Source organism: Falco punctatus (assembly GCF_963210335.1).
Source record: "Falco punctatus genome assembly, chromosome: 4".
Classification (NCBI taxonomy): domain Eukaryota; kingdom Metazoa; phylum Chordata; class Aves; order Falconiformes; family Falconidae; genus Falco; species Falco punctatus.
The window spans coordinates 3157605-3181663 of NC_137583.1; the positions used below are offsets into that span (position 1 = coordinate 3157605).

General features: G+C 42.9%; 2 protein-coding genes across 3 annotated transcripts in view; one reads left to right on the forward strand and one right to left on the reverse strand.

The window, feature by feature from the left end:
• ATG7 (autophagy related 7) overlaps window positions 1-15371 on the forward strand; it is a 122331-nt gene extending 106960 nt beyond the window's left edge. For both annotated transcript variants that reach the window (XM_080386149.1, XM_080386148.1), the window contains one exon: window positions 5370-15371. Coding sequence is in view for 1 of the 2 variants with exons in the window: in XM_080386148.1 (XP_080242274.1) it covers window positions 5370-5402 (33 nt within the window). In the remaining variant the exon portion in view is untranslated. The remainder of the gene's footprint in view (window positions 1-5369) is intronic.
• The window catches only part of VGLL4 (vestigial like family member 4), a 110742-nt gene continuing 92939 nt past the window's right edge, over window positions 6257-24059 (reverse strand). Inside the window, exon 6 of the transcript XR_013927926.1 lies at window positions 6257-9745. The gene's annotated coding sequence lies outside the window, so the exon portion shown is untranslated. The remainder of the gene's footprint in view (window positions 9746-24059) is intronic.

The following is a 24059-nucleotide window of genomic DNA, read 5'->3' on the forward strand; positions in this document are numbered from 1 at the left end:
ATCTCAACCACCTGAGGTAGCACCATTGTGTACAGGGATCTGGGAAAACTATCCACAATTTTCTCTACTTACTATTTAAATAAAGGAGCTTGAAGAAGGACATGCAGTTTTTATAATCCCTGGCTTTGATATCTTTTTTTTTAAGGTTAATTTCTTTGTGTCTGTGTGTTTAAGTTTGCAATTTCTGTGTCAACTGAATTAAGAAGTATCTAACAGTTAATTCCTTAGATTATAGCCAAACCTGATTTTAGCTACAGTTTAATTATATAAAGTCAGCAGCCACTTCTGAAAAAAATTGTGTTGGAACCACTGGAATTGTTGTAGGATAAACTTTTGCCACTGGCAGCAAGAGTAGATCCTTGTTTAAGTGCATTACCTTGGTTTCTTAGATAGTAAGGAACATACTTCACCACAGAGTGCACTGTGCAGGCTCTGACGTGCATCTAGGTATAAATTCTGAACAAAGAGAAATATGTCAGTTCAGGATACTGCTCATGTTGATTGTTCATTTATGGCTTTTTTTTCCTGTGGGAAAGGGGGATGGGGAAGGAATTGTTGAATATGCAAAATGCTTGAAGTGTTTTCGGTTTCAGTAAGATGAAGGGTAGTGCTTACTGTGCATCAGGTATCCAAGATGAAAGGAGAGTGTTGAACTTTATAATTATCCCTCAGTCTATACCGTGAAGTCTGAAAACGTTGCATGTTAGAACTTGCAAGCATGTAATGAATTTCAAGTTGCAATTTCATTTCTGTTGCATTCCTGAAAGATACAGCCAGTGGTCCAAGAAGAATACTGAACAAGTCACACAAGGTGTGTTAATGCAGCCTGATGTTCTTTTCTAGCATAAGTGTATTTAGACACACACACACATATTTTGTAAAGTAATTTAAGCTGCCAAAAGTTCTGATGTATTGTCTCTCTGCTATAGCATAGAACAAAAATACGTTTAATCTCCTATCTATCAAAAAGTTCACATTTTGTAGTTGTGAAATAATTCAGTTACTTTAATTTTAAACATATGCTTGAATGTATTCATTTTTCATTTGTTTAGATTTCCTAAGTGTACATTTCTAAATCAAAGACCAAGATATGATAAGCCGTAATTGATCTGGGAAGCTGTATGTTCTCATGTGATACTCAGCTGTGCTCTTTGATGTATGTAACGTCTAATTTTCAGCCCTTGCCTTTGACTGTAGAATTTGACTGTTATTCTCCACCGTATTCAGAGCATTTGTAACATAGTAAATACTGCGGTTTGCATAATAAAAACTACTCCAGGTTTTCCTAAGCAGAGGGTTTGGTACATGTGTATGTAAATTTATCTCAGTTGTGTGTAGAAAATAGTATTTGTGGGGGTTGTTTGTTTGTTTGTTTTGTCTCTCTTAATGCAGTGGCCATTTTTAAGGCAAATCCTGCTGGCAAGAAACTTACAAGAATCCTCTAAGGGTACATTTATATTCTTGCAAGTTTGTTTAGAAGGTAAACAGTAGTTATCTTTTGAATTACATGTTAATTACAAGATGCAAAGCCACTACCTGCTGCAGTAGGTGAACACCTAATTTTGGAACCATTGTCATGGAAGTTAAATTTCAGGTACCCGGTGTTACTGTTGTATGAAGGAAATGCAAAACTCTCTGTTCAGTAGGATTTATTGAACGTGTAAAATGCAGCTGTGTAAAATCAATCAGCGGGAACTTGTGAGCAAAGTTAATGCACAGGGACTTCCCCCTCCCCCCATTCTTTCTATTATGTAAGACAGTAATACTTGTAATTCCAAGAAAAAGCGTGGGAAATGTTCTCTTATCCTGAGTAGACATAATTTGTATCTGAAATTTAAGACCCCCTCCAAAGAGGTTTGAATATAAAAGCACGTATTTGAAGAAGCAGGTGTATTTAGATGATCTGTCCAGATTTGTACAGGCGGGGTTGGTTTTGACAGCTGTTTTCTTATCTTCCTATTTTATTACTTTTCCTGTCATTGCCTGTAGCTGCATTTAGGTTTAACTTACCCAGGTGTGCTGCAGGACAGAAGAGAAGTGAAAACAAAATCCAAATTCACAGCTTGGGTTGGGTGTCAGGTTCGTGTCGTGACAGTCATTATAGAAATTGTCTTTCATGGCTTTCGGTATTTCACGATTTCTCCTCTTGAAAGTTTCATTCTTTTGAAGTAATATGCAAAGTTTGCATAGTCTATGTGGTTTAATTGTCTTTTCATGAAAACTCATATTGCTCTCAACAAAGACTATGATATATTATCATTTAGCTGTTCGTATTGACATTTAACACAGCTTCTTTTGCGCGATATCACATAGCTTGTTGTCTTTAGGTTAGCACGCAATTCTTCATTTTTGTATTTAATTTTTCTGTTTTCTTTCATGTTCTCCTCTCCCCTCTGCATGTCATTGATTAAGGTACTACTACTCTGTTCTTCGTAAACCTTGGTAAGATCCAACACACAGTGCTGTGCCTCCCCCTGGCAGTGCCCAAGGCCAGGCTGGACGGGGCTGGGAGCAACCTGGACTGGTGGAGGGTGGCCCTGCCTGTGGCAGGGGGTGGAACTGGGTGCTCGTTAAGGTCCCTTCCAGCCCAAACCATTTGTCATGATTCTATGGTTATGACTGCTGTGATAGATGAAGTGTAATCTGTCTTCGTTCTCCTGGAAGTAAAATCATAGCATACTTTTCAGATGTTTAAAAATAAAATAGTTCTCAATCCAGGATGTTTGCATAGTGGTTAAATACCTGTGAACCTTAATGTCAATCTTTTTGCAAATGTTTTCGTGTTAAAAGCCTCCTAGAAAAGAGCTGTGCTTTAGATAGGAGAGAATTTGTCATTCTTTTCACTTTCACCCTCTTGTTAACAGTACTGTACCTCCCCAGTAACCTGGTAGGCACTGCTGCTGTGCTTGGGCTTAGTCCTCAAGTTACTCAAGGTGCTCAACTGCTAAGGGCAAGTACAGGGAGCTGCTCTTTTCCCTGTAGTTTCAACCAAAAGCAATGGCAGTGCCGGTGGAGCTGCCGCTCGTGCTGCGCGGGGCGTCAGAGTCGTGCAGGACTGCGCGTCAGGCAGGTAAAGCAGGAGGGCTCTGCAACCTTGGCAGGAATTGCGGAGCAGCTCGCCGGTTCCTGGGTGGAGGTATTTCCGTGTCACAAAACCACTAATCTAACTGGCACCCTGATGAGCCTTTCTCTGTAAAAAACCAAACCGAGCGGGGAGCGTGCTTGCCTTCTGACCCACGCTGCCCAGATCAGCGGGGGGATGGGAGCACGCGGAGCAGGGAAGCTGGCCGCCTTCCGACGTGTCTGCTTAGCAGGTAAAGCAGACGGCTCAGGGCTGTCAGTTGGCTTCTTTCACTTTTGTCTTTGAGTCACCTCATGGTGTATTTTTAAAAGTGTTTGTCGTGCTGCTCGGTGTGTTTGTAAGGGTTACAATCTATGGGCTTTGTTTTCAAAAATTAAAGCGGGCTAGACAAAGTGGACTATCGGTCTGAACTTTGGTTTTCTTGCTTTTTGCCAGCTCAAATCATACCATAAAGTCTATTTAAAGATTTTGGGTTTTGTATTTATTTTCCACATCCTTGACCCTGACTGGTGAGCTGGACATTTATGTTTGCCTTGGCAAGCTCCAAGCTGCTCATCTAGGGCAGGATGAAAACTTTTTTTTTCTTTTGTAAACAAACTGTTCCTTCAGTATTTTCCATAAGGATTTCCACCACCATTTTGCAGCGCTTCTAGGAATTGAGAAAATCTTGCCATTCTGAGTTTTCATTTTACACAGCTTGTAGCACTGCATAGAAATGTTTGATTTTCTATGTTTTCTGAGGTTGAATTTGAAGAGCTTTTTTCAGAATGTTTTCAAATTCCAGAAATACTACATTTTGTCTTGAAGAGGTTTATTAAAGGAACAGGTCAGCGTTCATTGTTGCCTGTCTAGAAATGGGGTTGTTTGTATTTTTTATTTGTCTAACCGGTGCAACTGTGAACACTGACTGCCCCATTGTACTAGACACTGTATATATGTAAAATACCACTTTGTGCCCTGAAGAATTTATGGTCTAAATAACTGCTGGCGTTCTGTACTTCTGTGGATATATTTTAGTGGTCAGGATGTAAAATGAGAGAATAACTTAGGTCACTTTATGCCGACACACAAATTGTTGGGGAACAAATAAATTGAATTTTGTTTCCCACAGGAACAAAGGGCTGGTGCTGCTCCTTTGTGTTAGGGGTCTGGCGGCGAGGGCTCACCGGTTTGAGTGCTGTGTGCCCTGCAAGTGGCATTCTTGTTCTCCTACTCAAAAAAGGCTTGTCACAGTACTCCAGCAGTGTTGCTGCTAACTTAGGCAAGTTTGAAATGCTCCAAGTCAGAGAGGAAATTTTATATAGTATAGAATTTATATTATGATAATATTAAATCCCATTCAGAGCTAGGTACCCATGTTTAGTCCTCATCCCAAGCTACTGCAAGCCCTGCCAAGTGGAAGGAGGGTATTTGCCATAAACCTAAAAAAATAATCAGGAGAAGTCTTTTAAGAACACCCATGCTTTCTGGAAGAAAAGCTTGTAGTATATTTTCAGAATATGTTTTCCCCTCACCCCAAACAGTTCTGCCTGCAAGTCCCTATATTTCCTTTACATCACGTGTTCTGCTCCCTGGTAACTGGTATGAATTTATAGCACTCACCTTAGCGTGTTCACAAGGATACCAGATTTCGTGGTACTCTGTGAAAATACTTTTTTGCCCCAATCTATAATCACTTACTGAACAAGGGCAAGTAGCAAAGTGTAAGTACAATTATATTGTACTGCAGAAGAAAAATCAACGTGGTTTTTAATTTTATTTCAACAATGGGAAAATTCAAACGTCATATGACTTCTTATCTTTATGCTGCTGTTCTTGAGATCTAAAATTAGACTACAAAATGAAGTATTGGAGAACAATTAGTTCTTTATGAATGACTTGAAAATTTTCTGCAATTTTAATGAAGTATGCTATTTATTACAATTTTTTATCTACGTTAAGTATGTGCCAGTGAGTCAGCAAACCAAAACAAAAGGTCTAGTTTTAGGTCTGCTGCTCACTCTAAATGATAATAAATAGTAAGTAACCAAACTGAAAGGTCAGGAACAAATGCTGAAAAGTGTACGTTAAAAAATGCCCCCAGAGTTAGAAATAATGAATGGTGTGTAGGTTGTTAACAGAAGAGAAAAATCCTGAATTTTATATAAAGCTCCACTGGTGTTAGTCAATAGTCCATAAAATGTTATTTATTCTTCCTTTTAAATAGTAATACTGATTTTATAAAGGTATATTAAAAGTATATTGAAACTCCACAAACTAAATTTCCACTTCCTTTTTTTTGTTGCAGATCTGGGACATGAGTGATGATGAAACAGTTTGAGATCGGCGGGATAAGGTGGAAGATGACCTGCTTTGGACGGCAGCACGGCCTTTGATCCCTTCCTTGACAAGTTAATGATTGCTTACTCATGCTGACTGCTACAAATACAAACAAATATAATCCACAGTTTGACACTAATATCTTCACATTAAAAGCAGTATGTTATGGATATAACTCTCCACATGTTCATTTTTATTATGTAAATAACTAAAGCAATGTGGTTATGTTTAAACCTCTTTTTTTTGTTTTTTGGTTTTTTTTAGTTTCTGAATATGGCTTACACGTAAAATACTCTGCCTAAGTAAGCTGTGGTGTTTTATTCGCCCCAGTTTTTATTTTGCTTGTCCATGGACGTGTCCAAGCAGCATTTCTAAATGTCTTTTTTCATCTTTCCCAGATTTGTGCCCCTTTAGTTGGAATTTATTGTTAAGATGGAGAACATTCTGCTATCGGGAATTAAATCCTTAAAAGAAAGCAGGAGTAGGTAAGAACCTACACCTACTGCCTACACCACGTTGCTTGCTGTTTCTAGGTACATGTTTATAGTACAACTGATAGTTCTTGCCTGTGTCAATGGAGGTGTTATTCTCTGTAAAGGTCTCATAATTTCATGCTATGGGAAAAAATGTGGTTTGACTTATTTTTACACAGGAAAGACCAAAATGCATTGGTATCATGATTAGGAGCCCCTGAAGTTCAGAGCAGGCTGTTATATAGTAAAAATTGCTTTGTGGGGGTAGGTCATTGATACAGTCAAACCTTGTCGAGAAATGCTTAACTGAAATGAGAAATCGGTTCTCTAGCTCCGCTATTCTTGGATGCTCTCACCCAGTACTTTACAGGTGTTTTAAAAAAAAAAAAAGAGCAATTAGGGTTTTCATTTTGGTTGGGTTTTAAGTTTTTCAATTTTTGCAGCATCAGGAATGGCTTCAGAGATTATAGCTGAGCACAAACAGTAGTTAGGAAAGCCTTGAGTTGAAAAGATAACTTGAGAAAAAAGGACTTGTAAAAGGTCAAAGTACATTACTTTAAAGTTGAAAGTGAATATTGTTTTTTATCTTGGCATAGGTTTTAGAAGTCTATTTGCAGTCCCTTTTAGAGCTGTATATTGTGGGGATTATGGACTAACTCAGAAAACATGCAAATCACTTTATCTGTCAAGCAGTCTTTATTTCCTGTAAGTATTACGAAAATTAGTGGGTCAATCCAATTATTTTAGTTTCTTCCTTAACATAAGCCCTGAATATTTGGTGCAGATAATTTCCCAGCTTTTCTTATGCCACATCAGAAGTTTTGTCAGGTCAAATTTCCCTAAAAACTAAGATACCTGCAACTCCCATGTTCCAGTCATAAAGGAGCTTTATGGAGAGATGCTGAGGTTTGTGTCAAGTGTCTAAAATAGCTATTGTTTCTATTTATTTTAACTATGATATTCGTTATATTTATGTGATTTCTTAAGTAGCCTTAAGGGAATGTCTTGTTTAGCTAACTTCATTGTAATATAAAAATATATATGAATGAAATGTATATTTTTGGAAGACTAGTAATCGCAGGAAACTGCTCTTTTGGTGGTCGGGCAGTGAACAGTAAGATCGATAACATGCCATGTCCATTTTAAAGCAGTTTGTTGATGTACATAATTAGTTATGAGCTCAAATGACTTCCATTTTGTTAGCCTTGAATGAGTACGAGGGCGGTTTAAAGGGAGCGATCGACATTTTTATCCTTTGGAGTTGCTAACCATAGAGAGTGAAAGTCTCTCTTGCATTTTTTGGTTATCTAAAACTTGAAAACTAGAAATCTTTCTGAAATCTGGTAAATTGTTTTAAATATCTAAAAGTATCCTGTTAAAGTCACATTGTAGCTTTGCATTGGCGGTATCTAACTGTAGACGTGTACAAGATCGAAAGGTTCAAAACTCAGGGTTAATACAACGTTGCCTTACCTCTGTAATTTCAGTAACGTACAACTCTCTCAGGCTGAGCTGTTTCCTGTACATATGCTTCCCAGATGTCTCTGATGTTCAGAAACACTTCAGTTTGACTTGGAATAACTTCCGTTGTCTAACTATAATGTTGTTTTCTTTCTCCTTGCGGACGAGCGTTGTTCTTGTTTTGCTTTTACTCAATTTCTTGGCATTTCACTGAGAGAGAAATCCTGAGAAGCCATTCAAATGAATGAACGAGTGCACATTCAAATACTATTGGCAGATAAGCACATTTATTTACGGGCTTGTGTGCACTTCATGGCAGGATTTCAGCACAGTCCTCAGCTCCAGTTATTGCCGTTTAATGGAAGAAGCTAAACTTTACCTTGCTTCATGAAGGAGGTAGCATTTAAATTCTATTTGTGCTGCCATGACCTCCTAGGCATCAGTGAAGAGCCCAAACTCATACTTCTGATGTAGAACCCAACAGCTACCATGGCTTTTCAGGTAAACCACATCTGTTGGGAAGAGGGAGCGAACAGCCTCAGAGAAACCTGCTCCTCTTGGCAGAAATGCAGTAGCATTCTGTGGGAGTGGGGGCGTGGGACTGTATCTCACAGAAGGCAACTGTGACACCTTCGCATCACATCTGGGGACATCTAACAAAGACCACAGATCTCAACGGAGAGCTGTTGACATCCTTTTTGTGCTTGAGTATTATAGAAGCTCATGGATTGGGAGCCTCTCTTTTCCTTTCACACTTCTGCTGACTAGGATTTTTCTTCAGTGTCATCCCTTCAGTGTCTTTGCCGGCTGAATTCTAGAATGTGTTGTGGAGTGGTACCACATTCATGGAAGGGAGGTACTTGAGATTCTGTATGAAAGTTTTCTTCTTTAAAACACCCCCTTGCTTTTATCCTTGCTTTCACAGTATGCTGTTAAGTCCTCTTCACCTGTGTCATAGTCTGTTGATTAGGAATAAATTTTGCCTAGGACATGCCCCTTATACGGTGTGTAATTAATTGTCTCAGCACCGTTACAGCCAGCAGAGTCATGGCCAGTAGGTGGTTCAGCTCACATGAGAATCTGTTCTGTGAAACATGGGGCTAATTTGAGTCTTCAGACTTCAACATAGGGCTCTGTAAGGGAGAAAGGGCACAAATTTGAAAATTACACTTAGATCCACAATGGCCCAAGCAGGTTGGTCGAGAAAATCACCAAGGAATGCAACCGTAGGATGTACATTCCTAGGAAGCTGATGACTCTCAAGAACTACAGAGAGATTCTGCTTCAGTAGAAATCAGCACAAGTTATTTTGCCACTTCAAAGGAAACTGTAGAGATTGCTCCAGCCCTTAACATTGTAGAGCTTGAGCCTGGAAAAATTCTTCTCCCTTCCCTGTGTTCTGTCTGGCTTTGGTATTGTGTCCTCAGAGAAGTCCAGTGACATGAACTAAAATTTCATTTGTGTTGTCTTTGATGCTCTTATTCCACTTCCTGTGAAATGTTCTTTCTAATTCTGTTTCTTTGTATAAGATTTGGCTGCTCACCTTAAATATATTCAACAGAACTATTAGCAAAATTGAATAATTTTCCCATACATAAGCATTTTCTTTTAACTTCTCACTCGTGCGCTCATGGAAAACTCTTACTGAATTGGGTTTTTATGTATTTATGAACTTTTCACTAGGCACTGTAGAGTCACGTCACAGCACTTGTTTTTCCGTCTTACTGAACGAATTCCTTCTGCATGTACGTTAACTAGTCCAAATGGAATTGCTAATAGAATCATAGAATCACTGCGGTTGGAACAGACCCTTAAGATCATCGAGTCCAACTGTAGACCTAACACTGCCAAGTCCACCACTAGCTACTCCATCGTTGCACTCCTCTGGAATAGCGCTGGGCCACGAACAGCTCACCCAGCTCCCAACTTTCCGCGGAGTTTTCCTCCTCTTTTCCTAGCCAAATCGTAGACACAGTGAGAGTGCCGGGATGTGACTGAAACAGACTTTGGCATGCAGGGCTCTCATTAGTGCCATAATGTGGGAACAGGTCACCAACCTGACACCAGCGTTTGGGCTGTTGATCAACAAACTCTGCCTGTTTCCTACAGCATCATTAAGAGCTGTGACGGAATCCATGTGGATGTTTTTATGTAGCTTCTCTTTATAACCATCTCTTAAGAGTTCAAGGAAAGCCTAACTCTGTAGTCTTACGGGAATAGGAAGGATAGCTCGCATTCTTTCAAAAATAAGAGATGTTGCCAGCTAACATGTAGTCACAGCCTTTCTTGTCCTGCCGCCGGGTGCTGTGCGGTGCCGGTCCCACCAGTGCTGGACGGGGCAGACAGCCGTTCTCATGCTCTCCATCCAGTCACCTTTGTGCTGTCATGTTGCACCAAGAGTGCACAGAAGCTGAAGAGAACATAAACAGCTAGATGGTGGCATTTCTCCTTGCCAATTTTCCGAATTTTTATACCAAATTTGTTAGGGTGTTGGTTGGGTTTTTTTAATACTAATGCAGTACTTTCCTTAGAAACAAATAAGCACTTGTACTCCAAAGAGAGCCATTAAAGAAATACTTGCAATGTGGTAAACTTTAGCAGACTTCCTAAGAAACATACTCTGGAAGACATCCCAAGCCTGTTACCGTATTTTTTTCTGAATCTTTTGACATGACTTCATTAATTCCTTTTATTCCCCTTTCTTTTTTCTTTTTTTTTTTTAAATAAGAAGTTCCATGCAGATGATGTGCTCATGCATATCCTGCCAAAGTGAAACTTTCATTCAAGAGGGTCTTGTGCACCTTCTCTCTTGTAGAGCACCTGGATTAACTGTTTTAAAAGACAGAAATACCGCGCTAGAAGGACTTTGGACTGTCCCAGTCTGGCCCTGTGTCAATTCCTAACCTACGACACCTACCTACCTGGCCCATTTCGGTTCCAGCTCTTTCCCTTGCAGCTGCCTGGACCGTCTCCAGAACGCTGACAGTGTTTAAAAATACTGTGACAACACGCAGGTCATGCTTTAGGTTTGAAGTTAATCTAGACTTTTCCTTTCTATTACCACTTCAGCTATCCAGTGTCAAAATTTCTGAAAAGTTATTATTTTTTATTTTTTATCAGTGCAGCGCTTGACAGGTTTTGATATTAAAAGCCCTAACAATTTGTTGTCAGTGTTTTCTTTCTCATTTCACTGTTATTGACATACTTTTGTCTGCTACCGCTGACACTATCGTGACTCTTCATAGGGCAGGGGCTGACGAACGGACGGACCATGGGACCCCTTGCTTTGTGGCAGCGCTACTCCTAGGTTGACCCAGAGAGGTGAATGCTCGTTGCTTTTTTTCTTAACTTTTTGTTTAATTCCTCAGCTGTACAATGTATGGAAATTGGATCTGTGTACTTGGCAAAGAATATCTATGGTTTTCATTCCCTGGGTCAAAGAAGCTGGTCTGTTGCTCCAACCTGTTGTTTTGCTGGCATGTTGTTGACTGTTGGTTGAAGTCACGTAGTGTTAACCGGAATGGGCTGGGGCTCATTTGGAGCCGCTTTTCTCTTAAGTCCGGTAGCTGAAATTCAGCAATCCGTATTCTTCCACCAGCCAACAACTAGAGATTTGTCCAGGTTGTAGTAAAGTCTTCGGAATGAGTCACTTGAGGATTATTTTAACCTGGCCAAGGAACTTGGCACTGCAAAAGGGAAACTGAAGCTACTCCCAGAAGAATTAATAGCCATAAGCTTGGGTAGCAATGCTGTTAAGTACCTTAAGGTATTCTATATCTTAGGGCAGCAGTTTTTTCACCTAATTTCCCAGTTCAGATGATCTCACCCCAGGATAAGGATGCAGTTGAGCACTCCAACCGTATATAATTTCAAGTTCTAATTATTTCCTTCAATAATTGACAATATTATCTGCCTGTTGTGACTTAACGTAGCATGTGTTCAAATCCGGTGGAATTACGTTGTAGGACACTCTGAAAAGCTCTTGCCGGGATGTTGCAGATGAAGTGGCATGGTCTCTTTCTGCTTAACCAGGCCTGTTCTCCTTTGCCATTGTAGCTTCTTGCCGCTTCCTTGGGCTTGAGGATAAAAATGGGCGATCAGGAGTTCTAAAAACAAGCATGTTAAGTTTCCTGGCTGGCATGGAGTACGCACTTATCCTTTCCATCTACTATAGCAGCCTAAATGCCTGTTTCCTCTTGTTCTTTGAATAGATGTTTATATAGGACATTGATATAAAGCACAATGGACTTTGCCTCTGGAACTGAAGGTCACATGCACACGTGCATTTCATTTTAAATGCTAAAAATTTCAAATTGCTTCTTAACAAAATATTTTCATAAGCTAACAGGAAAAGACAGAAGCATAGATACAGTGTTGTACCACTGCAAATCAAAAGCACAATTCTTAGTCTTTGTACCTTTCCCATGCATTTACTTTCTGTTCTTGCATCTGTGACTGTGGATTGCTACTTCACTAGTCTTTGATTATCCAAAAATTCAGGCTTGTGTGTAACTTTAGGCACCGGGGTATTTGGTTTCTGTGAGATCTCTGCAGAATGATTCATTGCTTGATTTGTTAGTGAAATATCTTATGCACTAGGTAAATAAGAAAGGAGAGACATTACTCTGGTTACATTCTTCTGGAAGAGGTCAGTAGTGTTTTCCTGTTTCTCCTTTGGTCTGATGTGTGCACCCTCTCAAGAGCCTGGAGTTGATGCATCCCTGTGAGGCAGTGCTGCAGAAGTCTGGTGCATTTGAAATGCAAGCGAGCGTCTCATTTCTGGAATGATTTTACTTTCTAAATCAAAACCAGTATGGGCTAAAACTGCACAAAGGAAGGCTGCTAAAATTGTTTCCGCATCATGTCAATAGGCTGGGAAGAAAGGCAAGAGCCATGGACGTTTGAAGTCTGGCCCACTCTGAGTGCATTTAAAATCTACATTTTAACAACTAGTAAATCGGTGTCCTTTTTCCTTCCCCTCACTCTTTTTTCTCTTCTTGTGAATATCCCCTTCGCACCCCCAGTGCTCGGTGCCTCCCTGGTAAGCGAGGGATGTGGGTGACCACCCAAATTAATTTCCAGTAACAGACTTCTTTCAAATTAGTGTAAGAAGCAAGGAAACGATAAAGTAGGTATGATTTTGCTTGCGGGCTTTGCTTTGTCTTGAAGCGTCTTTATTTTGATTCCATGCTTCAGAGCCTGACTTTTATACAGTGATCCTGTAGGTGTTGCCGCTTCCTCAGGAACCAGTGACTCAAGCGATGTATAAATGAAATGACATCACCGGCAACTCTTGTTTGAATTGCCTGTTTCCTAAAGAGGGACTGTGGGGTTTTCTTTTAATACTTGCAGCTTTGTTTTGTTTTGTCTTGGGTTTTTTTCAGGGGGGAGGGGATGAGGGGTTGTAACGGTCTAAGGCAGCCTTGCCGTGATGAGTAACCACACTGCATGTGTTTTAGCCTTTGGAGACATTGAAATCACCGATATTGAAGTTTACTTAAGACAGGAGATCCACTTTTCTATGCAAGCTATTTATGAATGAAATAACTGTAATTAGGCCTTAGTTGAGGTTCTGTTGTTATAAAGCGTTCTTAAATCGCTCCTGAGCTGGGGAGGGAGGGGGGTGGGAGGTGGAGGGGAAAGAAAAGATCTGAGCACAATTTTCCATTATTATTTTGGAAGTAATGCAAACAAAAGAAACGTGTGTTCTTACTACTGTGCCAGTCTAATGGATCTCCATCGCGGCTCTCAGTAGGGATCAGCAGATTCTTGGTTCAGTGTTTCCTTCCCTGCAACTGATACTTTGCAGTGATAACGCTGGATAAATACATGGTCGAAACGGGAGGAGCCGGAGCAAAGTGCTGCTTTGGAGCATCCCCCAGGGCAGCAGGGCAGTGGTTGCAGCAGGTGGGCAGGGGTAGGGGGGCAGGCAGCTGCAGCATCCACATTTCTTTCTTGGACAAAACCCCCAGTGATGTCACAGCAGGAGCTGGCGGTTGAGCTGGTGTTAAAAGTAATGTCAGGAATTCTGGTCATCAAAGGAATGTGGCAAGTCGGATGTCTGTCTAGGTCATTTATTCCTAGTGTTCACGGACAGGCTGTAAAAGCGTTGCACTTTACTCATTATTGTCATGAGCAAAGGATCACTGGCATTTTGTTTAAATAGTAGCAGTTTTGGAATGCTACAGAAATACAGCACCGCGGAGACTTTAGATAGGTCCGTTGGGCTGTGGTGTGGTTGTGTAGGTTCTCACAGAGCCGGCAGTGCCGTTGTGGGTGCACTTTAAAGGAAAACTTAAAAGTCCTTGTATTCAGGGAGGTGGTGTCAGTGACTGCCATAGGTAGTGGTCTTTCTTCTATTTATGTGAACCTCTGTCAAACTTCAGCACTGTTAAGAACCACGTGATTAAAAATCATTTTTCAGATGTCACACTAAACCAAAGTCCTAAAAAAAAAGATTCTGTATCTCTTTTTTATTATTATTTATTTCAGCCTTCCTAAAGTTGCTGTTCAGCTTCCTTTGGATCCTTTGTTTTCTAGATTACCCTTGTGCCGGGTCATGCATGCTTTTACCGAAAAACTCTTATTCAGGTTCCACCCGATGGCTGTGAGAGCACCAGTTGTATATTGTTACTGGAACTAAGTTGGGAATGCTTTGAGGTGATACATGACATAAATATAATAACACTGCACGTATTTGGTCACACAGATACAAAGACAGTTTTCCCCTAATTAAAACGTTTACTGTTGTATGTCTCTTGCATGCAGTTAGACACTATCTGTGATTTTGTCTAGGGCAGTAGTGAGGAATGAGTGAGCTATACATACTCTGCCCCACAAGCCCTGCAGGGCAGCAGCTGATGTATAGCATGTAGCTAGATCATCCTCACCAGCTGCCTGATACACTTACATGCTAGGGCTCTCAGAAATCCTGGGGTAAGACAGTTCATTTACTTGCTAACTATACTTTGTTGAATAGGAATTCAGTAGCGTTTAGCAGCCAGATATTACAAACTTAGGATAGGCTGCTTTGTAACCACACTGATTTGCAAGGGAGAAACAGGGAGCAAGTCAGCTGGTGGGTGTACGGCATTTCCCTGTTGCTGGAGGAATTATGGTTTCATTTCCAACAATGATGATATCTGTTACTTAATGTAGCTTCCTGTTGTTAGCATTTGGAAATGTCATTAAGAGAGTCTGATAGATAACATCAAGATGTCCAATGCTTAAGAGTCAGCTAGGAACAGAGAGTAACAACATACCTGGTGATCTGAGATACTGGAACAGAATGGAAAAAAATGTGATTTAAATGTCACTTGAATGTCAGGAGGGGCTGACATTCATTGCATGAGGATATGCAGCAGAATGTTGTTTCAGAATATGACAAATTGCTGTTTTTAAATTAGTGCGTTGCTGTGGTTGTAGGCGGTTGTGGCTTCAGAAATTTCCTAAGCCATAATGTTATGTTCCAGCTTTCGCAGTTTGGAGATTAATTAGTTACGATGATTTTTAAAAACACTGCTGATACAAAGCAACTTTGTCCTCTCCGTAATAGTCATAGGCAGGGGAAGATGGGCTGAGGCAGAACACAGGGGCTCTGCCACAGGCCTCTGGCGAAGCCAAAGAGAGTCGCGTCACCTCCGCCTGCCACCCACTGCCCCAGCTCACTCGGCAGAGGCTCGTTTGCTGAGTAAGTGCCTAGTAGCAAGGCCGATCCCAACCGAGTCAGCCAGGCAATAGAAGCGGTACTAGAGATGGTACAGGACTGTCCGACCTCTACCACTGTCTGTTAATGCCTTTGAATGTGATCGGTTCGGGCAAGTTGTTCAGAAGTGGTTAGTGACCGCCACTGGCCTCGAGGTTTGGATGCCCAGCTCGGGATGTTCTAAGCCAAACTTTGATGATGTGTTAAACTGGGTTCCGGAATTCTAAAAGGAGTCTGATTTCAAATGTAAAGACAATCTTACATTAAGCATGTATTTTAAAAACATTATGTATGTAAAAAAGGATTAAATAAATCTGTTGTTAACTTTTAAGTGCTTGCCGTTTCAGTTTTACTTTTTCCTGCATGTGTGTACTGGGAGATCTGCCTACCAGGATGAGCATTAGGTTTTGTGCAACAAATCAGCTAAAATACCACAGAGTCACCAAAGAGCTGTGTTTTTCTTGTGGAATGAAATACAGAAAAGGAAAAAGTTAATTGAGTGCACTTTTTTTAAAAATGAGTTTCTGGTTTTGAGGCTTGTGTTGTTTTTTTACCAGTCCGACTGCTAGAAGCTTAACTCTTTGTTGCACAGTACGTGCGTGCTGCTCCCGAACGGACTCGGATCCACATTTGCCGGGGTTCTTAGCACGGCTGGGATTCAGGGTAATGTAACTTAGCAATCCAGGCTCAGAGTGCTAGGAATAGCAGTTGTGTTCTCCAAGGCCTGCACTGCCATTTAAAGTTTCTGTCCCCTAGAATTAAAGGTTTGGCTTCATTTACAAAACAAAGATGTGCATTGACTTTGGTAACGGAACAGAAGAATCAAGAAGCGGGTAAGAATTGCACTTGTTTGGGGGTTTTAATTTTCTGATTTGACAAACATTTCTTGACTGGTTCTGACCATATGTTGTAAATTTACTCCAGAGGAGAAACCCCACCATTTCTTGTCCATTTCCCGAGTGAAATACAGAGAACTGTTCATGAACCAAGTACAGGGTGTAAATAAGTTGCCATGACCTGTAATTTGTGGGACTCTATGGTGGCGTTGGTGACATCTTTGTGTTTTACTAAACTTCCACAGTGTTTTCACATTGCCTGTTTTCCACAGTTAAACTTCTCCCAGCACAAAACTTCAGGTATGAGAGAAGAGCCAGTGACCTGGAATCCTCCGAAATCCTTCCTGTAATGAAGCTCTGGTCATTCTTTTGTCCTACCTTTTTTTGTCCTACCTCATATTTTCTTGTCCTCCCCTGTTTCCATTCTAGGTGGGAGATGGGAAGAGGCAGAAGAAAAGCACAAGTGCCAGAATAAGAGGAACCTGGAAGAGGCTGGAAAGGCCACCTAGGGCGAGATTTGCTTCCTGTTGGAGGCTTTAGGAGCAGCACATCAAGGTGCCCCAGTTCGGGAGCTTTCCCGTCAGAGGCGCTGTCCTTGGCTCCGAGGAGCTCACGTTCCTCCTAAGAGCTTCCCTTCATTTCCCTGGCTCCTGACCTTCTCTGCGCGGGGCCCGGCATTTTTCGGGAAGCTCTCCTGAGGCTTCGCGTCCATTTTCTGCTATTTTGGGGCTTCCTCTGAGTCGCTGTAGCTATAAGGTTTCAAAGCATCGCAGGGAGTACAGGTTAGCCAGCCAGCTTTCTACTTTTCCCTTTCACTCCATTGCAGAAATTAAGTGCTACTTCTCTTTTGTCACCCAACTTTTCTAGTGCTCTCAGGAAGGAGAGGAACATTCTGAATTTGCACCTACAGACGAATTAGACCAATATGGTTGCTGAAGCAGACTTCTCACCCACAAGCAAAAAAAAAATAAAAGAATATGTATATCTGGAAGCTTTGTGATGTGATCCTGTACCTGAATGAACGTTCCCTATGCTCCCTACCACTGCCCTGTGTGGAAGTTCTTGAAGTGTTTTGGTTGGAGGTTATGGTGTAGCTAATTCCCACGTCAGGGCTGCAGAGCTAAGCAGTGGAGGTTTCCTGAGGAGCAAATCTTTACTTTCCGTCAGTCTGACTGGTTGGGCAGATTATAGCTTTCTCAACTCTCAAAATGTTGTTGCTGCTTTGCCAGCGCTGGGATTTTTTTTTTTCGTTTTGTGTTCCCTCAATTCCCGAGAATCTGTTTTCTTTTTTCTTTCATTTAAAAATGAACACATCTGTTTTGTGGCTATGTAGAAAGACTTGAAAATGTGAAGCTAAATGGCTCAAGAACAGAATTAATTCCAAATGGAATTATTTATAATAACCTGATTCTAATTTTGCTTCTGAAAAATTCAAGGGAAATATTTTCTCATACAAGGAGTTCTATGAATACGTAAAACAGTTGTGATGAGGTATCAGTGTTACTGCCTTACCACCTTACAGTTGTTCACGTAAGTTAAAACCGAAATAACTGCATGGCATAAATTTCTAGGCACTGGAACACTTTGATACTGTTCTGCTTGTTACGCCTTGGTATCTGTGCAGGATAAAGAGCCAACAAATCAGTTGAGATTTGTGGAAGCAGTATGAAAGCAATGACCCGTAGCCTTTCCCTGACATTATAAAGGCAGAAAACCATTTTTTGGATGGCTGTGGAGTAGTGTAAAGAATCCTGAAGTCCCGATCCTGTTGATTCTGTAGTAGCGAGATCACATGTTTGGCAGCCATGGTGCTTTATCTTTCCTCGGTAAACCAGCCTTAGATGTTGTGTTCTAGGCAGCTAATCAAACGGGATATACTCACGGTTTTCTTTTGTTGAGCTCTGGAAATTCTGAGTATAGATTTCTATGCTATTAATAGCTCAAGGGAAGTACTTCTTTTATTGTCTAGAAAAAGTCAGTCCAAAGAACTATCTGTACAGTTGCAGAGTTTGGAGCCTTGGGCAGATTTTACTTTCATAGTCACTAGCGAGTTACTCTAGTTGTATGGCAGCCACAGGGCCCTTTGTGCCCAGTTACTGCGGGCTCACGCAGCCGTGGCGAGTGCTGTGTGTCCGGGCGGGCGGAGGAGACACAAGGGAAGGCAGCGCATGGATGTGTGAGCTAGAGTTAGCTGGGTGGGCAGAATTAACGCTTCTCTTGGGGAAAAAATACATATAATTTGCTCTGGGAGTATGTCACAGGGGGACAGCATGGAGAGAAGATGGGATCTGTCGTGGGGCAACTGTTAAAAGGAACAAACGTTTTGTATAAATAGGGCAATATTTCTTCTTGCCTTCATTAGCTTCTCTTTCTTTAATGATGTATTATGGGTGGATCTGCTATTGACTTCAGTCCTCAGCCTTTACCCAGGCAATTTTCCCGTTTCCTGTGAGAACTGGTAGGGCCAAAACTGCACCCAGAGTTCAGCTGCAACGGGGCAGAGCAGGAGGCGAATCCCACACTCCTCTTTCCTGTATTTCCAAGCAGAAATTGTTTATTTGTTGGATTAATCACCAAAGTTACAGACATGTCAGCAAAGTCACCGTTTGATTTACTGTTGCTGATTTTGCATCATCCTGAAAGGTCATGGCTTGACTCACATTACAGACTGCAGTTGTAAGCCTGGCAACAACAAAAGCAATAATTCTGTTGTGAGGAAATCTGTTCTTCCCATGAAAATCTTTAAAACAAGAGCCCCAAGATCCCACCATGTCCTGTGTGGTGGTGGCTTTGGAGGACTTGGGGGTTTCTTCATTTCCCCACCTGAAAACTCCCCGTTGGAGCTGGTGACGTTCCATGATGTAGTCTGGGGAAGCTGAAGGCCGAATGAGCAAATGCATGAAATGCCAGGGGAGTGGTTCAAAACAAAGCTCTCCGAAAAAGTCTGGTCTAGATGTCTATAGTGCAGTCGTCAACAGTTGAAGTGCATTTTACATTTGTACGGTTGCTCATTCTGAACCCAGTTCTAAGCCTGTATTCAGACAGCCACAGCTTTGTTACGGTGGAGAAAATGTCTTGCATGCTCTGATAACGTCATTTGCCTCTGGACCAGCTAATTCTGCGTTCCTGGTAGATCATTAAGGCTTTCTCAAAGCAAAAGGTAAATTACATACGTATGTGTGCCTGTCTTTCAGGGGGCAGAAGGAGAATATTGCTTACTTTTGAAGAAATAGGTTTACTGGCTTCAGTTGTTGCTTTACTTAGCTGACCCTGCAGGTTAAGAAATTACTTCTTTTAATCTTGATTTTCAAATTCCTGGGGGAGTTGTGAGAGCTGCTGGGGAGGAGAGATTTACAAACAAGCATACCATTAAGACCTTCACAACACAGGATGACTTTTTTCTTTATTTTCAGCAAATTTGATTAGTGAGAAGAAATGATTATCATCTTCAACTAGATATCTGGTCCAGTTAATTTCTTTCCAGCATTTTCATAGTTAGGGAAAGTCAGTGTGGTGGCGGGAGGTTTTCACCTGGGGTCTTCTTGTCGCCTATTTGAATCAGGTCCTGGTTTGCCATCACTTTTGGGAGCAGCTTGCCTGCTTCAGGGTGTACGCGCTGTGCTGAGGTCGCTGCCGAAGCTGCCTGGCTCCCTCTGGGCACCCCAGGGCAGAGCAGGGGGGTTCCTCCAGCACCTGGAGCGGGTGTTGCGCAGGGGTGGCCACTCCACGGCAGCCACGGCTCCGCGGGGGGAATTGCCTGGGATGTCCCGCTGCGAGGCCGGGGGACATTGGCTGCCAGGAGTGTTGAGAGACTGACCGTTTCTTAGCTCTCTGCGCTTCTGCTACTTTGGGTTTGTGTTTGTATCAGTACATAAAACAGGACAACGAGCTCTAGCAGCCACAACGATGTCAGTAACTGTTAATGCCATGGGAAAATGTTTGACGAAAAAAAGTAGCATCAAGTTAAATAAAGGTATGTCAGGGGAAAAGGATGTCACTGCTGCTGTGAACCCTGTACCAATGCTGAATCACCTGTGATACCGTTTAAATGCATCCGTTTTCTTCTGGAGAAGTTCATAGTCTGAGATTTTCTGTAGCCTTAGCAGGAGGAGCCCAAGAACTTCTTGCTTGGAAGGAAAAGGAAAGGCCCTGCTTTAATCTTTAAGTATTGTTAGCTTTTTTTTGTTTTGTTTTTTTTTTTTGGAGGGGGAAGTGGGGATGAAAATAGTGGGAAAAGTTTAGAATGCTACAGCGCATCTGTGAAAAGCAAAGGTTTGGTTTAAAGCTGAGAACTTTTTTTTTTGAAGCATTTTTTTCTCTGAAAGTATAAAAAATATATTAAAAAATTTTACTTTTTTTTCTCTGAAAGTATAAAAAATATATTAAAAAATTTTACTTTGTTTTAACTAACTAGAACTAATATAATTGTAGTGGTATATTATGTGTATAATTTTAGCACACAAGTCACATGTCATTAATACACCTAGACCCACATTATTTTAAAATTTCATGAAGCAGGAGATTTTGAGGTCTGTGTTTTCCTGGATTTATAATGTAACCTTGATTCCACCATGGATAGCTGGATGCTATCAGAAGCATTCTGCATGCACAGTATTTGCCCGAACTGAGTAAACAGTTTTAAGATAAGCAGCTTTTTGACTAGTAAATGCAGCAGGCATGTGGCTGACACAGCTTCAAGTTGACCGCTGCCTTTGTGTCTGTCTCGGTGATGGAGAGAAGACAGATGTTTTCCTTGGCATTTCAGAAAGCTGCTGCTTAGCAAAATAAAATGTAAAATTAGAATGAACAGTGCAACAGTGAGCGGTGTAACTGGCTAGCCTACAAGCAAAAAAAGATTGAAACAGTCTCGTGAATGTAATGAAGTGTGTTCTTACTGAAAGTCAGTAACTGCTTTGTCATTATTGAAAAGTAGCTTATAGAAAAAGAAATTCTGGTTTTTCCAACTCGTTTAAAATATAAATGCATGTCAATCAGAATATCTGTGTATGACTAATCCCATGCCAACCATTCTTACCAGAGAGGCATGTTAATAGAGTATAAATGCTTCAGCGATACAGCAATTAGCAGCTCTAAACCCCCTAAGTTAGCGCATTGTTGTTTGATGAATTGGGCTCCTGATTGTGTCACAAAGGAAAATATGAGCCTTTCCTATTTAAGGTTCGTTAGGGATGCTGTTGTCGGATGAGGACGGAGGACGGAGGACGGAGGCTGCCTTCAGTATGACGTTGTCTACTTCCAGCACCAGAGGAAGGAGCAACAGGGGAGGAGCGTGTGCTGGGAACAGTCTGGCCTTCTGGCTCTGGTCCACCGTGTCCCTCAGGGTGCACACGCTGCCCTGGTCCAGAGGGGTGTATCCGGAGATGCTGCCCTTGCTCCGCTTTGGGATGAGCGTTGTCCATGTTAAGTGTAAACTGTGTACAGAGATGCTCACGGGAGTCTCCGTGGAGCATCTGGGTCCCCTGGCAAACGCTGCCATGCTAGTGCGGTCAGAGCTGTCCCTTACAAATCAGTGCTTGGTGCTGTGGGAGCTCCTCAGGAGAGGGAACATCCCGTCAGTGAGGTTCAGGCATGCTGAGCGTGTCAGCAGGAGGCCAGGTGCTGTGCCCCAGTGGCGACATGGCCCTGTCCCAGCCGGGGGGTGCGAGGGGTCCTTGTGCCACCCCAGCAGTGCGGCTCCCCGGAACGCGCCTTTGTGGGTTTGTGGGTTTCTGTAAATGTGATGAGCAGATTTGCTGAGCAGAATGAAGCAGGAAAATTTGAAACTTCTCTGCAAATAAATATCAAAGCTGATGCCAAGCTCACCGGTCAGTCTGGATAAACGTGGCCGCGTGCAGCGGCAGCGCATCCCTGCTGGGATTGTGTTACAGGAGGCTGAAGACCGAGGAATTCAAATGGTAGCTTTGAACCAAGAACTCCAGAGCTCCGCAGAAGATTCCCAGCTGCTGCAGGGTGCTCCTTCTACCGTCTTACTGTCAGATAATATGTACCAGGACCTGATTTGTCCCTCAAGTTTTACTTAAAAATGAAGTTCAGTTTATTGTCTTGCAGTTTAGTCACTGTTTTTGCAATGGCTGTTCTACAGTGGACTTACGCTTCTTCTGCAGCTTTTTGTCAGCCTGTGCTGAGGGTGTCATTAAGATGCCTGAGTTTGCTGTAAATTTTTCAGTGTCTTGGAGAACTGGGGAAAGAAGTGGGGTCTGTGGTGTTAGATCAAGGATGAAACGACTTGCTCTCCCCTTCCTTTTGTGCAGGAGTGACAGGCTAGTGACAGCATCCCCCTGGGACCGTGGCTGGGCAGGGTTAGTCTTGGACGCGCTCAGGAGCTTCGCTATGGTCAAGAAGGATTGAAGACTGAAGGCTGAGCACCGTCGGGAGGGCCACATCCTGAAGTGGTTTTGTTCCTGGTTTTGCTGCGCACGCAAAGGTGAGTGGCACCTCCCCAGGTCTTCTGGTCTCCTGAGGCTTGTGCCCTGCCAGTGGAAGAGAAACCCACGGGTGCATTGCTGGTGCTCTCGGTGGGGAGTGCTGCCTCCGCGAGCCTCCCCGCACCCAGCTTGGGTGTGAAAGCACAGGGGAGGCTCTGCGGCACAGAGGTGACCGCGCTGCTGAGCCAGAGCATGTGCTGGGCTCTCTCCTGCACCTATGGAGCCGCATAGCGCCGTGGGCTGGTGGGTGGTGACGGGAGGGTGCCAAGGGAAGGTGGAAGAGCTTTGGCTGAACAGCAGCTGCGGCGGAGCTGTATGTAACTGCAGGTAAAAAGTGAGCAGTTACATCCTCTATCTTGGCTGTCTTACACCCCAGAAATGCGCTTGAGGCAGCTGTTCCGCAGTGGGGGACAGAATGTTCCCATGGAAGGAGAGGTTAAAAATTATTAAGTTGTCATGTTTTAGTTATTAAATTGGTGTCTTTTCTGTCACAGGCCCTTCAGGGGTGAAGTGGGCTGCAGCACCACAGAGTGCGTAACAGCTGCGGGTGACGGGGAGCCGGCTGGGACACTGTGTGACATGCCAGGGCCTGCGCCCACGCCAGGGCTTCTGCCTTCCCTGGTCCTCCAGAAGGAGCTGAAGACAGTGGTGAACGTCCCTCTCAGCTGAGCAGAGCGCGCCAGCTCTGGTGAGTAGAGCGCTCGCACAAATGACCCCTGGGATGCTTCTGCTGGGCTTTGCCAGGGTGTCCCGTTAAGCGACAAGCCGGACTGGCACGGTGTGCGGATGCTGGAGCGGCCCCGCTGGAACGTGAGCAGTCAGTGCAGCGTGAGCAGGGCACGCTTCTCGCGCCGCTGCCACACAAAGGCTTCTGAACGAGGCTGAAAGATAATTTTACGTCTTTTCTCTGTTGACTGATTTGGCCTCCTAGGAGCAGCAGGGTTTGCTGCCGCCCCCTGCGCCCCGCGGGGAGCGTTCAGCCCAGCTGCGGTGACAGTGGAGCTGCTGCTTGTGAAGCAGCTTCTGAACTGGTGCAGTTACAGCCCCAAGCCGCGATGCTGAGCTGGTTACAATTGCAAGTTTTGTGCGTGTGCCAGTTTTCAAGTCTAACAGTTCAGCTACAGCGTGTAGCAGGGTGGCTGCTTTATGAGCAGCTGCAGTAGCTCCCTGCCGCGTTCTCTGCAGCAGCGGCAGGAACCTCGACAGCCATCTGACTGCAATATGCCAAAACCAAGCGTGGTACTGGCTATAAAGCCCCTTTGCTGCTTCATGTGTTTTAACTTCTAAAGCAAATAAATAAACATCACGCACGGTCCCTTCAGCCCTACCGGGTAAGCACAGCCTGCCGCGTGGGTTTGGTGGCTGCTTACCAGCGATGCTGTTCGTACAGGTTTAGGGAGTTTGCAGACAGAGTGCTGACGTAGCTACACACAGTTGTATCCTCCCCCTGTACCACTGTTCCGGCCAGCTCGGGCCCGCTGGCTGCGTAGCCTCCCTGTGTATTTGTACCTATAGTTCACTTTCACAACTAAAGCAGCTTGAAATACACAGAAACCCCCTGCAGGGGAGGTCACCCGCAGAACCACGCAGGAAGAGCCAAGCTCAATGCCTAGAATATTTGTGATGTCGGGTCTGTTTTCTAAAATGAAAATTGTGGTTTGAATTAAATTAGCAAAAACAACGCGTGTGCCTAGAGGCAAGATTACAAACGCGTAGCTGGAAGTTGTCTTTCATTTA